General features: G+C 38.8%; 1 protein-coding gene across 1 annotated transcript in view; it reads right to left on the bottom strand.

The window, feature by feature from the left end:
• Positions 1-15,839, bottom strand: part of COL4A6 (collagen type IV alpha 6 chain) — a 136,988-nt gene that overhangs the window by 30,969 nt on the left and 90,180 nt on the right. Inside the window, exons 5-17 of the mRNA XM_085319761.1 lie at positions 13,196-13,312; positions 11,664-11,732; positions 10,121-10,156; positions 9,135-9,197; positions 8,499-8,534; positions 8,333-8,374; positions 7,233-7,325; positions 6,132-6,185; positions 4,661-4,720; positions 3,676-3,720; positions 2,323-2,376; positions 927-996; positions 109-219 (exon numbers count right to left, since the gene is read on the bottom strand). Coding sequence (XP_085175887.1) covers positions 109-219; positions 927-996; positions 2,323-2,376; positions 3,676-3,720; positions 4,661-4,720; positions 6,132-6,185; positions 7,233-7,325; positions 8,333-8,374; positions 8,499-8,534; positions 9,135-9,197; positions 10,121-10,156; positions 11,664-11,732; positions 13,196-13,312 — 850 coding nt within the window. The remainder of the gene's footprint in view (positions 1-108; positions 220-926; positions 997-2,322; positions 2,377-3,675; positions 3,721-4,660; positions 4,721-6,131; positions 6,186-7,232; positions 7,326-8,332; positions 8,375-8,498; positions 8,535-9,134; positions 9,198-10,120; positions 10,157-11,663; positions 11,733-13,195; positions 13,313-15,839) is intronic.

The raw sequence follows: 15,839 nt of genomic DNA, 5'->3' as shown, positions 1-15,839 counted from the left end.
CCTCCAATAAAGAGAAACCTCCAATACATCAAGGCTGCTACCTGAAGTTTTACCAGCAAAAAACACATAGAAAACAGCCTGCTAAGGACACTGTTAGAAGATGTTTACCTTGTTCCAGGCCTGGAAACCCTGGAGCCCCTGGAAGGCCTGGTAAACCACTGATTCCTTCATCTCCTGGAGGGCCAGGAATTCCTGGGGTCCCAGGGTCACCTGGGGCACCTATTGGTCAAATACAGATAAAAAAGGGAGAAAACACATGACAAGTTCTGCTGACAGACAGTTCAGTCAACCATGTCAGTGGCCACTGGTCTCCATGACAGCAAAAGCTGCAAATCCACTAGCAGTGAGCCTGTTAGTCCAAGTTAATAATGATGGGAAAACATCATCCTGACCTGTTAGACATTCTTTCCAACTTGACTCCATGTGAAGGAGGAGGAAGAGGAGAGKACGTACAGTTTGTCTCCTCATTTTTATAGCTTCAGAGACTGCTCCCATTCAGGCCTGATTCAATTGTGGCATTAATTAAGCTCCTTATTACCACGCTGAATGACAAATATTAACAGAACGGCATTCAGAGTAGCCATCTCTAAGAGATGAAAGGAAGCCATTTTTTCTTAGCACACACGAGACACACACACACAAGCAGCCAACATTCCCCATGCTCGCCTACAGTCAGCCCCTCAGGCATTAAACATGTCATTCCACCTGGAAACATATTCTGCAAACTGCAAATGAAAGGTTTATTGCAAACTCTGAAGTTAAATACATCGGACCAAATGTATTTGTATGCTAACAATACAGAACTGAAAAGAAGTATAACAAGGGACAGGTTAGACCCAATTCACAGTGTAGAAAAGTGGTAAAATATAGTAATAAGAAAATCTGGATGAGACAAAGTACTTTAAAAACAAAATGGAAATGAATACCTGAAATGACTACACCTTCCCTGTCAATAACGATAGGAGGGCCTGGGGGACCAATGTCACCTAATTCACCCTGTAGAAGAAAACAGATTCACAGACCAATAAATCTTAAAGATGGTGAGGAGAGGGAGGACCTGCTTGTCATGAAAGCAGCTGTGTTGTGGCAGCAATGTCTGTCATCATTCACCAACATAAGCATCATTCCTTGTTTGGTGAAGAATTCACTTTGCTCTTTGGTTATTCATAGTTATCTGCAGTCACGACTATCAACTCTTCCTGTGGGATGAAACTAATGGCTGATTAACGTGGTATTTGTTATTATCTATCCTCTGAATGCATCCTGCTACCTCCACAGGAAGCACGGATGTGGGCATATCATGATTACTGGAGACCAGTTATCATACCAGCATATCAGCTACAAGTACACACRTTTTTGAAGCCCTCATCACTGCAGTTATCTAATGCCTTTGAGTCCTGAATTTTAATAACAGAAGCTTTCAAGGAATTGCTGGATTCCTCCATAAACTCACTGAAGTGTAAAAAGTGAGTTGTGACAAACTGCAGTATCATTCCTGCCTCTCACTCTAACACAGAATCAAATACTTTGACAGAGGAACTGCAAAATCTGACTTTTGTCAAAATCCCCATCAGATTTACATTATAAACACCATGCAGTATGCTGAAGGAGTGATCACTTCATTGCTTCTTTCAGTAATACTGCTCTGTGCATAAACCAGGACTTTTGCCATGTGCTCTGCACAGAAACGCCTGTCAGCACTTGCATTTCTCTTGCCTGCCAACCATATACTGGTCTCGGTGGCAGATTACAAGTGCTTTTCACAGCAAAATACTACCCTACATTTTGGCCAGTGATCACTCAATTTCCAGGTGTCTGGCAGCCCATGTTGTGAGATATCCAAAAATGGCTGTTTTGTATTGCATACATCCAGCATGAGAAATATGGGGATGATTTGGACCCATTCTTTTTAGACTTGTTAATACTTGTAAAGTTGCGATCCAACACGTCAGGAAGCCTTAGAAAAATACCTTCCATATCCACCTAATTCCATCTACTACTGCCTCACCTCTCCAGTAAATATGGCATTGGTGTATGGATAAAGGAGACAGGACAGACTACATACACAATTATAAGTCATGAAGTTACATGACTGAATGTTGCAAAGGTGTTAAAATATCTGAGTGTTCACAATTCAGCAACCATTCATGTTCATCCTTAACAATATAGCAGATAAGAAACTGAAATGCACCAAAAATTACAGTGATGTTAAAAAAAAAAAAAAAAAAAAAGAGCGAGAGAGAGATTTGATGAGAGCAATGATACTTATATGCAAATGTCATTACAAAAGCAGTGTTTTAGTATTTCCATACGAGAAGTTACCTTCATGCCTTCCACACCATCATGTCCAGGGTAGCCTGGAATACCTGGATGACCCTGCAAAGTCACATGTGGGAGCATTGTTACACAGTGAAACAATAGGATTGTCATGTTATTTGTCAGCAGAGACATCTACAGTGCCTGGACTTGAATCCCACACCCAACCCACTGTCCTATGAAACATCTGCCAAAGAAATAAAAAAAAAAAGTGAAAATTTAAGGCATAAATTTGTGTTTTAGTTTGCAAAATACTTGAGGTCCTTTAGGTCTCCTTGTGCTGTAAAGACAGTGAGAATTTGTGAACAGGCAAAAGGGCATGCACTTCAGGAGGGCACCCTGAAGATGGTGCCCAGAACTGCAGATGCTTGAGGAATGAGGAACTTAGTATGTCGTTTTCTTTGTCTCTCAAACTTTCTCCTCCATTCTGTTCCTCCTCCAACAAAACACTGGCACCTAAACATTCAAAATGATGCTGTGAGATCCATCTCTCCAGCTATTCATTTTTTTCAGTAGTATTCCCAGGGCCACTAAAAACATCCCTTCTGAGTATGTGACTGGAAATCCACACAGAAGTGATCTGTTGTTCTCTATTCAGTAATATATTGAACCTGGCCCAGTATGTATTGTAAGACCCATTGCCACTGCAAATAAAACAAGATATTCCAAGAGCTTTGGAGCAGGAAACCTTAATTTTAAACCTTGTGATTTTGAATTCTTGGATAGCTGTAGGCCCTAGAACTGCCTATACATAGTATTGTTCATAAACTTGACATAAAGTAAGCATTTTTATCATATAATTTTAACATACAGATATGAATTAGAGTATGATATTGATGATATCATCACCTACAGGGTATCATGAAAAAGACATAGATAAGACATCATAAAACAAAAAACCTGAGAAAGCGCCTGAATTCCAGGCTGTTAACATTATGGAAAGGCAAAAAAGAATTGTGTGGCTGAAGGGKTTTTTTTTGAACAGCTTGCACTGGCGCATCTGCAAGCGAAAGCGTTTTAACAAGTGTTCGTCCACTCAAATAACCACTTGGTGCATTACATAAAGGCAGTCCCAAAAGGGGAAATGTGAGAAAGCTGATTGTTCAACAAGGGAATGTACAATTTCCAATCTTTGGACGCGGTCCTCTGAGCATGTAGGGATAACTAGAAAAACAGAGAGTTAAAGGGGACTAGAGTTCTATCCAGACTTTCCAGCTAGCTTTCACTAGTTCTACAGGATAGAGGTATTCATCTGCCAGAGAACTTGGAATCACTAGACAAACAAGTCAGCAGATCTTAAGTAATTAGATGGCTTCTGTAATTGTTAGAAGCACAGTCAAAATTAAAAGAGCATTTTACCTTTCTCCCTGGAATCCCATCAGATCCATCCAGTCCCAACATCCCCTAAAACAGAAAAAAATGTTATTTATTACTTAATTTTCAGAGGCTCCATCTCAGTTTGTTCTTATTTTATCAGGCTCCAAAGAGTGACAAGGTAGAACTTTCAAAAGGAGAAGCTACCATTGATTTTATATATCTTACAAATACTAGCAATCATCATTGAAAAAATTCAGCAGAGTAACTGATAAAACACCTCATATCTTCTTTAGTCATTGTACCGCTAATAAAGCATTTCAAGTTAAGTAAGTCTTGGCATTTTATCTTCATGGAAAGTTAGGTAGGTAGTTTGTAACTGCAAAGCCATGAAACTAAAGAGCAGTTAAATACTTCCTATCTTGACAATTTGCTGTGCACATGTGAAACAGAATACCTTGGTCTCCCTGTTGTGTATGAGCATCAGGTCTCTGCAGAGTTACGGTGTTCTGCAGAATCTCTCCATGACTGSTGTGTGATTGAGCACGCTGTTAACTCACACCCTCACTGTCCAGTTGGTCTATATTGCCAGCTTGCCTGTTTCTTTACCAAATATCTACCTCCGTTTTCTCCTAGCCAGTTCTGGCAGTGGGAAAGAGCTCCCTAAAAGCTCGTGCAAAGCCCTCCAATTATCTTTACTTGGACTACCTACAGACTTCTTTTTGTGTGAAGCCTTCAAAAAACCTGGAAAAATACAAGTCCTGCAGTATCAAGTCTCTACTAATTACTTCTGTTTGATCCTCTTGGACTGCCTTGTCWGTATTCATCTTCCACCTCACCTTTAGTCTGAGCCTTTTACTGAGATATGAACAATCTGTTGGTTCTGTTGCTGTATGGCATCAGCTATTATGGGACCAAATTCCATGGCTGGTGTACCTACATGCTTTGGGAATGCTTCCTTTGATGAAAATTCCACTTCATGCAACTATTTTGAGAACATTGACTTCAAGGACTTTGTAAAGTTACCTACCCTGCCACCTGGCAAGCCAGGGACACCCTTTTCTCCTTTTTCTCCAACACCTCCAAAGCCCTGAGGAAAAAAAATCAACATTAAACCTGTGATCTGGTCTGGAACTGCACAGCCCTAAGACAGGATGAGCACAAAAAAATGTGTTAATTTAAACAGCACAATAGAGACATCAGGGAAACTGACTGATTCYGCTGGATCTCTTCTGTCCCGGGAAGAAAACCCATCTCAAAGAGAGCTGTTAGTATATTCACTACATTGTCTTTCACATCCCCATGACTCCCATCCATTTAGAGCATGATACAATACAAGTAACTCCCTGCTATAAATAGGGAAGTCCTGCCACTGTCACTCTTGTATCACATTCCCCATTTAAAAGTGATTTCAAATCTTCTCTCATAACAGTAACAGCTCAAATCAAGGCTCAGCAGCCTGCTGAAACAGCAGGGCTCAAAGCATCCCTTTTCATTTTTAAAGCCTAACAATGACATGAAAACAACATTTTCACACTCAACATTTGAAAATGTTTGGTGATTTTCTCAGTCAGCAAAAAGTATCAAATCCAGAGACAGAACATCAGGTTTTAATTTCAGTGAGAATTACAGTAGTTAAGCAATTTTCAGGTTTCAGTTTTGAAATATCTAATGCTTGTGGTTAAGTTCACACACATGTTCAAACCCACCACCTTCCATGGGCCTCTTGTGATGCATAAAGCTAAACATGCACATAATGGAATATGCCCAGAAAGACTAATAAACAAACTGTGCTTCACGTACAGTACAGTTTTTCTTGCACGTCACTCTACTGAGCACATCTGTATATTGAAGAAACCAGTAAACAATTTATCTTATTGGCCAGAAGTTCCACAAAATATTTACTCCATAAATTCATTTAAAGAATCTGTGTTTACAAAGGTTATAAGCTGGGAAATAGCACACTGGAATCCAGAGATAAACTGCTGTTATTCTTAACCTRTACAGGGAAAATGCTACACATTCTGGAGTCTATGAGTACTAATGTTAACCAGTCCATTTTAAAATTGTGTGTATATGAAGAGACAGACAGATACGCACGTGCATTACAACTGCAAAGAAAATAAGAAAGAAGTAAGTTTAAACATAATTAGGGGAAAAATATATGAAGCTCACTATGGGAAATCAAGAAACACTGCCATCAAGTGGCTACATAAAGATTTTGTCTATTTGCAGGTTTCCTCTGCAAACTGCAGACTAAATCTACTGAAATGACTCTTACTTCGTAACAATTGTCGCAGGACAGCAGTACCTTCTTTGTGTCTCCAGGATAAAGGACAACAAATTATATACTCCTGGAGAAATCCTGGGGACTTCCATATCAGATTTGAAAAGTACTTTGGTGCCTAAAAGTTCTTGCAGACATTCTGTGAGCTATCCAAAACTGTTGAAGCATCTAGCCTTTATCAGGCAAATACGAAAAAACTCTCCTCCATCCTCACCGGCAGGCCAGGTAATCCTTCTTCTCCAGGGAATCCTTGTGGGCCTGGCTCACCCTGCCAAGGGGAAGAGGTAAACACAATAAATGACTGTATCCATAAAAGCCACACTTGCCCCAATCACCCATCATACTCCTGACTCCTAAAGCAAGGTCTTGTGATTTATTCAGCAGCACGTATACCTGATTTGTGTCTTGCCACATGTCAGATATAGCGTCTCATTACAAAGCTAGTGCATGCAACAGATTGTCTGTGGCCACTTCCCATGGCTTCACAGACTGCTGCTTGGGAACTGTTGTTCAACTGTTCCCCATTGYTAGAAGGCAAACCAGAAGCATTTCACATCCTCACCTAGGGAATCTGAACATGCACAGTACTTCATGAAAAGCAACAAAATAAAATGTGATGTGRTAACACCATGTATTCACAATCCTGCTTACATGTTCAAGAGCAAGCCAAAAGGAAAGGCACTAAAGTTTGAGTCTAAGCTCAAACTAATATAACTCCACCAAGTATGACAGCATCTCTCATGACTAATGTAGGGTCTAGACAAGCTTGGACTCAGCTTTCAAACTAGCCTGTCCAGTTCCCAAATTAATTCAGTATGTCTAAATCTCAGGTGTGTAGAGAATCAAGATCCATACAGCTTTTACAGAAATACAGATAAGCTAAATATGTATCTCCATAAATGCCTGGATAACACAATAAAGGGGAAAAATCCGATTATTTCTGAGTAGTATGTATACATAGTGAAAACAAAAGAACTGAACTTTTGCTTTTTCTTATTTATTTTTCCCAAAAGATTAGGTTTTCTGATTGGATTCACAYAGTTTCACAGTTCACAGGTTGAAAAGAAACAAACTACAGCTCATTCATTTTTACRAGTAAAGACGAAAACATTTAAATGGCTTTAAGATTCCTTCTTCTAAGTATGCTCTACACCAATCTGAATTAAGAATACCTTTATTCAAAAGCTGTCCRGCCACTTAAGCTATTGCAGAAAATGACTATGATTTGTGAATACAACTGTCTTTACTGCTCAGCAAATTCATTCAGCCTTTGTAGCAAGGGGAGGGGAAGAGCTTGTAAACTGAATTTACAAACCTTTTCTCCTTGCTTCCCTTTCGGGAATCCCATGAATTCAAGTATTCCAGTAGACGGTGGGGGACCTGGAGGGCCAGGCAGTCCTACATCACCCTGTAGGCAAAAGAAGAATCCCTTAATATAGACAGAATGCGTTTGCTTTCCTATTAAAGTTGCTTTTGATTCGGAAAATTGTCACTCTAATTATACCCTGCATATGTTACATCTGTGTGTCTGAAGGCTGGCATTGGAATTTGGCTACGAAAATCAAAAGCCTCAGACTGAAAATTAAGAAGAACAAAATGCATTAAACCTGTTTAAGAGGAGATAAAACATAGAAAAAGAAAAGGGGGTCAGCTTTTGAATCAACAGAAAAGCTCTGAAAACGAAGATACCTCCAGAAAAACTTYGGGGCAAAATATGAAAGAGAATGAGGCGAGAGACAGCTAGAAAGATATGAATGTAATTGACATATAATATCAAGAAATAATTAATAGAAGATGATGTCTCAGGAGAGTCAGGAAAATGTCCTGGCTTATAGCAGGTTTCTCTCCTTCGTTACAAATGGAATGTGTAGCATGCATTGATTTTAACAGCAGACTCGAGCTCCAAATTGAGAACTTGGAGAAGTCCCACTATGCCAGTGTAAATCCTCACACAGACTGCAGGACCCCTGTTTAGGACAGTGAGATTATAAAATTACATGTCAGTCGACCCAAAGACTATTCTGAAAGACAAACAGAGTAAGTCAGTAGAAAAATGTAATACAAGAGGTAAGGGGCAAAAGAAGCTGAAAGGCAGAGATCTAAAAGAAGTCAAAGGACCTTATGTCTGGATGGACATAAGAAAAAGAAACTGTAGTGAGATTTTTTTTTCCCCCTTCATCCAGGAAAAATTCCTATTCCTTTCTTTGTATAACAACAGATAAGGAACCAGCAAAAATCCTCAGTATTTGGATTGTCACTCAGTGCAAAAGCAGAAAAGAAGAAAGAGAAGAAAATACTCGAATTAAGCCATCTTCCAGTGAGGTCTAGCTATGATGGAACACTATCTAAAATAYGTATATAGAACTGTGGAGTATTACTTCATGTCATGTCCATAACAGAACAGGTTTCACCTACCTTCTCTCCTTTCTCTCCTTGAAAGCCTAATCCCATGTTACCCTAGGGGGAAAAAATAGTGATGAACAAACAACCACAACAACAGCACCACTATTATGTAGGGCCTCAACCCTGACAAAAAAAGAAAAAAATTAGGTGCAGAAAGGAGGAAAGGGTAGGTACTTACTTTTGGGCCTGGTGGTCCAGGGGGACCCGTTGGACCCTAAGTGCAAACAAGATCAAGATTTTATTTCTTTTGACAGAAGTAGGATGCACACAATAGCAGCAATGTCTTAACAACTATGATGAACAGTATGCCCCTTTGGCACTGTGGTTAATTAAAAGCAAACCTCAATTTAAAAGCGACAAATATTTCAAAGCAGGTCTTTTTTTTTTTTTTTTTTTTTTTACCTCTGCCCTATGGAAACTCATTTCTAGCATCTTGAAAAAAGCAATTTGTCAGAACGTTTTGTGATGACAAAGGCTTCAGACATGCAGAGGTCAGCATATTCCCTTTAGTCCTGAGACTAGGAAATGCTCAGAATAGTAAAGTCAAGTGTTTGTGGGACAGCATATTAGGGCCTTGCTGCAGTTCTCATTCATAATTGCTGCTCTGACCACTACTCCGGAAAGGAATTTCCACTCTTGCGACAAGCCCAAAATTTTGAGTTTGAGTATTCTACAGTTGAAGTCAATTGTACACAAACCTTTTAGATGCACACACTCTTTTGCTCCTTGCTGTGACATAAGTATAGGTAAGGATGGAAAATTGCCAATATTTTGAACTGTTTTATCAACAAGTGCAAGAGTCAAAATCTCTTACCTGCAAACCTGGCAAGCCTATAGGGCCTACAGAACCTGCTGGACCTGGAAAACCTTTTGGACCCTGWAAGAACAAGTTTTAAATTTTAACCCTTTTTGTCATGTTTTCTCAGTCAGTAGTCAGTGTTCTCATTTGCACTCTACTGGTTCTTAATATGGTTAACTTCAATATTCAAGAAAAATTAAAAAAAAAAATCATGTCAAGTATACCAAATAAAAAACAATTTTGTTCACCTGAGGGGTTCACATGAGGTAGCAAGTATCTTGGACAAACTGTTGAGTACTTTTCCACTCACTGGCTTCAAAAGGAGTTGTGAAGGTACTGAGTATCTTAAGAGATTCAATACTTAAAAAGCCACAGAATTCACACAGTGTATTAGACTCTTCCTTCCAAAAATTGTTAGAGGTAACACAATAACAAGGCTAAGATATTTTCTCTAGTTTATATTTTTGTAAAGATTTTTTTGCGTAATACAAATTTGTCAGGGACAAAATTCCAGCTGACAACATCCCTTCAAATGCCTCAGTGATTGGAAAGCAATTGCAAAGAACACAGGAAAACTACAGAATGTGTAGGGCTTAGCTCATCAAATCCCAGACAAGAGAAATTGAGTTTCAGAAAACATAAATAATATCCTCTGATTATGTACGCCAATTTAATTTCTATAATAATCTATTTGATCTTATTAGATTTATTTTGAAAGTCAAAGTTAGAGATGAATGGTAGAAGGAAGATCAACTTTAAAAGGAAAAACAGAATAGGTACTAGCAAAAAAAGATTTACTCTACCATAATTTAGATTCACTCATACAGCTGGAAAACTTGGATTTGCTCATGCTACTGGTATCATATGTGTAAACAAATGACCCACTAATTTAAAAGGTCATCAATACAAGCAAATACTTTACATAATTCAAGTGACCAGAAAAATTACCTACTTAATGTAATATTCCTTAAAATCATTATTTCTCAAATTAAATAACTTACAGAAATTCCATCCAACCCAGGAAGACCATTTTCTCCCTAAAAATTACAAATATCTTCGTGAAAAATAGACATTATTGTAACAAAATATAAATGACATTAAGATTTTTACAAATAAAAAAATTTGCTCTTTGTTAATATTAGATCAAGTGTATAGGGGAAAATATTCTGACATTTGTGCTTCCATATTTAAAATGGGCACATTTTAATGGAGAGATTCTAAAACTCTGGAGGAATGACAACCATATTTATGGGCAAGAAGAGAAACTTTTATGGCATGACAACAAATCATATTCATTGCAAAGGCACTGTAAAACATGCTGTAAAAATTTTCATGACAAAAATATTGTAAAACAAGTGAAAACATGTCATTATCATTTCAGATGATCAGTATTTTCCATAAATATCTAAATTAATAAATAAAGATCTGTTTGACTTTTACCAACTTAAATGAATGTATATAACGTTAGTAGACTTTTAAGAAAGTTCATAATCTTGACCAAAAAACTCTGTGTGGGGGGACTTAAAGCACAGAAAAAAAATCTTAAAATTCTGAACATTTAATAACATATGAGGCTGCCAAATACACCATAAAAGGTACTGAATCTTTTATAATTTCATCCCAAATCTAGTACTTTTTGCAAAAAACAAAATCATTTYAAGTTGTTGAATGTTTATTGCAAGGCAATAAGGAATTAAATCTTTTGCATGAGAATATTCAAGAATACAAGTATTGTTCTGAACAACAAACTGAAACCATCTTTCCATAGTTTGTATCATCTATATAGAAAATAAAATTTCTTGTATCTGCATAGGAAATATGATACAGAAATTTCAGTGTAAGTTCCTTATTAAACAACGAGAGTAAAACCTTGACTTCACTGTAGTAAATGATGGAACACTACAGGCAGGATATGAAGTTTAAAWCCAGAATATAACTGATTACTTGCTAGTACATCCCAGCACAAAAAACACTGGGAGGTGTTCGGGATTTCACAGCAGCAGCAATCTTAGCAAGCACTTGAGAGCTTACTGGGCTGTTGTTTCAACAGGCTTAGCACATGTCAGGATGCCAGTTACAGGAAAGCTCTGAGTGTAGGTGATGGCCCCTTCCTTTGCTACACCTGCATCTAGAAAAATGTACACTACTTCACTTGAGACAGGACAAGCTTACAAGAAATTCCTTAACATCCACTGTATGACACTGAAAAGGCAATGGTGCTAGCTCTCCAGGGGCAGAAGAAAGACTAACAGCTATATGCTAAACAGCAACATGACAAGCAATGTCCCATGCAAACTTGCATCTCACTATGGGATGAACAAGACGCTGCAAGAATTAGGCTACTCCAAGTTGTGAGAGTATTTTGTGTTGTCGTTAATGAAGTTGTGGCCTTTTTTACAGCTCTGCATTCAGACATAGCCAGGCTAGCCACATCTAGCATTGTGAGCAACCTAACCTGCAGCATCAGCCCTGCAACTTCCACTCTGCAGGATGTTGAAGTGTTTTCCTGCAAGCTATTTTCCCCTATGTCATGACAAGTCTTACCTTCATTCCTTTAAGGCTGCTTTGGGCAAAGAAAGGTTCTCCTTTAAGACCTTTGGGACCTGGACGACCCTGTTAAAAAATAATGTTAGAAATAAATTTCTGGAAAAAATGCAGATTCCATTTTGAAAGAAATCATATCCAGCAAAATGAATGAGGCAGTCTAACAGCTCCAGTAAGCTGCAAAAGTACTACTGCAGCTTTGTTAAAGGAGCTGTGGTATTATGAGAACTTAAGACTTCCCACAGTTTTGGAAAAACAAGGTTCTGCAAATATTTTCTCTAGTATTTTCCTGTTTACACTAAATTTCCCTTTTATTACAGGGCGTCAAAAACTTTTAAGATCCTATTTGAATCTATCTGATTCTGTTCACTTATGTTTCCCTTTCGTAAMACTGTAAACAATTGAATTTTATTTAGAGGAATATTCAAGGGGAAAACAAACCAGTAGACTATATGAACCTTATGAAAAAGCTGCAAGTATAATTTTAGATTTACCCATTTTATTTTAATTTTTATCATCCCACCCAATTTATGTGGGGTGATTTCATTTAATTGCCAATTTAATTTGAGGGTTGTTAGCTGATACACACAGCTTTCCTTGCCAAAAATGTAATCCTACAAGCAATACAAAACAAAATTTTGAGCAGTAGGTATGACTAAACCAGTTACTTTAGAAAGCAGTACTTAAATTTGATCTTGTTGCTTAGGTATTTTCAACATTATATAAATGTACAAGTCTGGACAACATAAAAAGATTTTTCAGTATAGTTTAGAAAGCTGAAACAAACGGCATTACTCATATCTGCCAGCTGTGCTTTCTTCTTCTTCATGTAGTTGCAAAAGATTCTTATACATGCAAAGGAGCTCCACTGCCTGCAGGATTAGTCACATGACTTGTAAGATCAGGCTTCAGATGTGAACAAGTATTTTTTGCTTTTGCTAGAAGAATGCAAAAGTAACTCCATACTTCTATAAAAGGGTATAATTCTCAAAAGCATCTAAGAATGGCACTCTCATAGCTAATCCTACCCACTTAAAACAGGGTGCACAGTATCTCCAAAGATCAGTTCATTCTGTAAGGTAGATGGGGAGAAGTGCTCACGCAAGGGCCACTCTGTATACACAGAGAGTCCAGATAAGAAAACTAGACAGCTAATTTTTAGGTGACTAGGACACATCAGATAAATCCCCAATCTGGTAGGTTGGAAATGCTTTTGACAGTAAAACACTAAGAGGCATCTAAACTAAATCTAAACTAAATCCCAATGACACTCATTGAGATTGAATCTTTGGGCTATCTTGAGACCTGAAGAAGGCATCCAATATTTGATGCATAGACTTGAGCATATGACAATGTATTTTTCTGAATCAGCATCCACTAACTTGAATGGTACCAGGTGCCACTTCATGATCCTTACAGACTCTACTGTGGTCGCTTCTTGGTTAGCTTGAATATTGCCAGTGACAATGGTATTTTTTGAATGTGCAAGTTGCTTAATGACTACAAAACACCGCATTCGCCTCGGGACATACAGGCAGCCCAGGTATGCCAGGAAACCCATCTGATCCAGAAACACCAGGACTCCCAATGGTACCATTGCAGCCATCAACGCCAGGCAGACCTCTAGGTCCAGGTTGGCCAGGGTGACCCTGTGTAAAAGAGAAAAAGAGATTATGACTGACTGGAGGCATTTTGTTAGTAGTATAACTGTCCCCAGAAAGCTGATACCTTCCAAATGACAATATATAAAAAAAAGGAAACAGAAATCCCACTCAAGTCTGGTGTATGGCACACTGCAGTAAAACTAACTTCTTCAGACAGCATTATTTATCCTCCCTGAAGCCTAAATCCTAAAACATTGGCTTGATTCAGGTAATTATCTTTTCTCCAAGGGATAATTTTATGAAGTACRTATCTGGTGCATGAGCAGGTCCTAAAAAAGCAATAGTCATTCCACAGCAGTCTGAGCTGTGACAGTGTAAAACAGCATGCAAGAGTGCAAGCCCCCTGACACCATTAATGAAAGTTGCTCATGTGAAAACAAAAGAGATGCAGGCTCAACAATACTGAGCATTTACAACACCAATCCAGTCAATGTTTCAGTGACTTCTCTTCCTCTCTAGTGTGGATTCTTTCCTTTAATAGTTCAACAGATGTTACAGCTCCAGCACCAGGCTGTTCAAGCAAAACAGCTTTTCCCTTTATGTTAAACTTATCAAAAAGCCTTAGGCAAAGCAACTGGGAGAAGGAGTTAATTAAACTAACTGTCTTTAAAAATATATATACATGTAATGTTCAGTTAATAATCCAATAGAGTAGAAAAGAAACTGTACAGAAAAGAACTGTACCTAATTCTGATTTCACATCCACTTTGCCCTGGTACAGCTCTACTAACTTCACTGAAGTTTATTCTGCATTATACTGGTGTGAAGCACATCAAAGTTTGAATTTGAGTTACTTTTTCAGTAATACATGGATGAGCAGGCAAAACACAGAAAGGCAGAACTGTCGATCATTACCTGGCTGTTAAGCTTCTCTTTATTCTCTCTTCCTTTCCACAGAAATAATCTTTTTGGCACTCAAAGGCAGCATTTTGTGGCAGGAAGAGCAATGAAACTAATGGACATAGTATCAATAACTAACAGTTTTTTTCTTCTTCACACCTTGATCTTGAATCATTCCAGAAGTACTTTTGTTTGATCCCAAAGATTCATCTTTATGATATAGCATTAAACAAGTTATGACTCATACTATGAAAGTAAAAAATAAACAAGGATAAAATGGGGATAAAGCAGAACATTAGCAATTCTTCATGCCTGACACTTAAAACAAATCAGTTTTGTGCTGCTAAAGGTCTTCTCCATCTGAGCCAACAGCATATGCTCTGACCAAATCCAGTGAGAATTTTGCAGTAATGTAAAGCCTTTTATCCAAGGATCTTAAAATGCTTTGTGAATATGTGAGAATGCTATAATCTTCATTTCACGGATGAGAAGCTGGGGGCACTAAGCAGTAGAGTGACTTGCCCAAGGATGCAGAGCAACTTAGGCTGTAGTTATATAAACACTCAAACTGATCAGCAGTCTCAGCTGCTGCCAGAAGGGCCACCTCATGCTCCTGGCTGCTCACATCTGCCCCCTCCCTGTGCTCGCACAAGCACAGGCAGAGCAGGCGAGTCAAATCAGGAAAACAACACAGCTGAGAACTAACTGTTTTATTTCTCACTGGGGTTAGTTATCAGTCAGACCAGTTCCTTAGTCCAGCTCGTTTGGCAACCACATGGCAACAGCCAACAAAATGGAGAGAAGGGGAGAAAGCCCAGATCTGCACCAGAGAAAAGTATCTCTTTCAGATGAGCTTAAGTCAATAAGATGCAAAGTAAACCAAGCAAAAGTAGGTCTGTACCACAGTGTTAAAGTAGTTCATCCAGACACGTATAAATTTGAGATTAAACAAGGCCTCAGGACATTGAGTGACATCATCCCAAAGCATTAGTGCTGGGCACGACTGCTTACATAGCAGCAGTTGCCAGGGTAATTAAAGTCCATTGTGAAAATACTCACATGTGYTGTGCGAGCAGGAACTTGCCAGTTCGAGGTAAGTGATATGTGAAGCTTGAAGCAGCAATTTATTGCCACTTATCTTTGTCTCCCAGAAATTATTTCATTTGGCTCCCCAAACTGGAACAAATCAGTAGCAACCCACTCTCCCCCATCATGTGGTACGTCACAGCAGACAGCAGCAAGTATCTGATGAGACAGACCAACAGTGACAGCAGATGGAGGCCAGAGTGGTCAATGTCAGTCGAGTCTTTCATCTTTCATCAGGGCACCAACAAAACCAGAAGCCAAGTAGAACAATGTATTTGGTTACAAAGTAAGGTGGTCAGCTGAACGTCCAACATCTGCCCCTCCATGCTAGACAACATGGAGCCAAGCTGCTGAGTCTCCAGTGCTGGCCAAGAGCCAGCTCACAGCAGGCAGCTGGTGGTGGGTCTCATGTCTCAGGAAAGGCTATGGGTGAGATCTTTTAACTCCTTGCCCAAAACAGCCTCTAAGCATCCCAGAGGATTCTGCTGTCCTCTCACCGTGTGAGAGGGACACCGAGCTCACAAGGAGGGGGTATAACTTATGCTGACCACAGCTATTTCTTATCTGTCTTAAATACGTCTGTGGC

Source organism: Rhea americana, unplaced genomic scaffold (genome assembly GCF_003343005.1).
Source record: "Rhea americana isolate MKP2758 unplaced genomic scaffold, rheAme1 scaffold_6, whole genome shotgun sequence".
Lineage (NCBI taxonomy): Eukaryota > Metazoa > Chordata > Aves > Rheiformes > Rheidae > Rhea > Rhea americana.
Note: the sequence above shows the minus strand (reverse complement) of the source record. Positions and strands in the feature narration are given on the sequence as shown.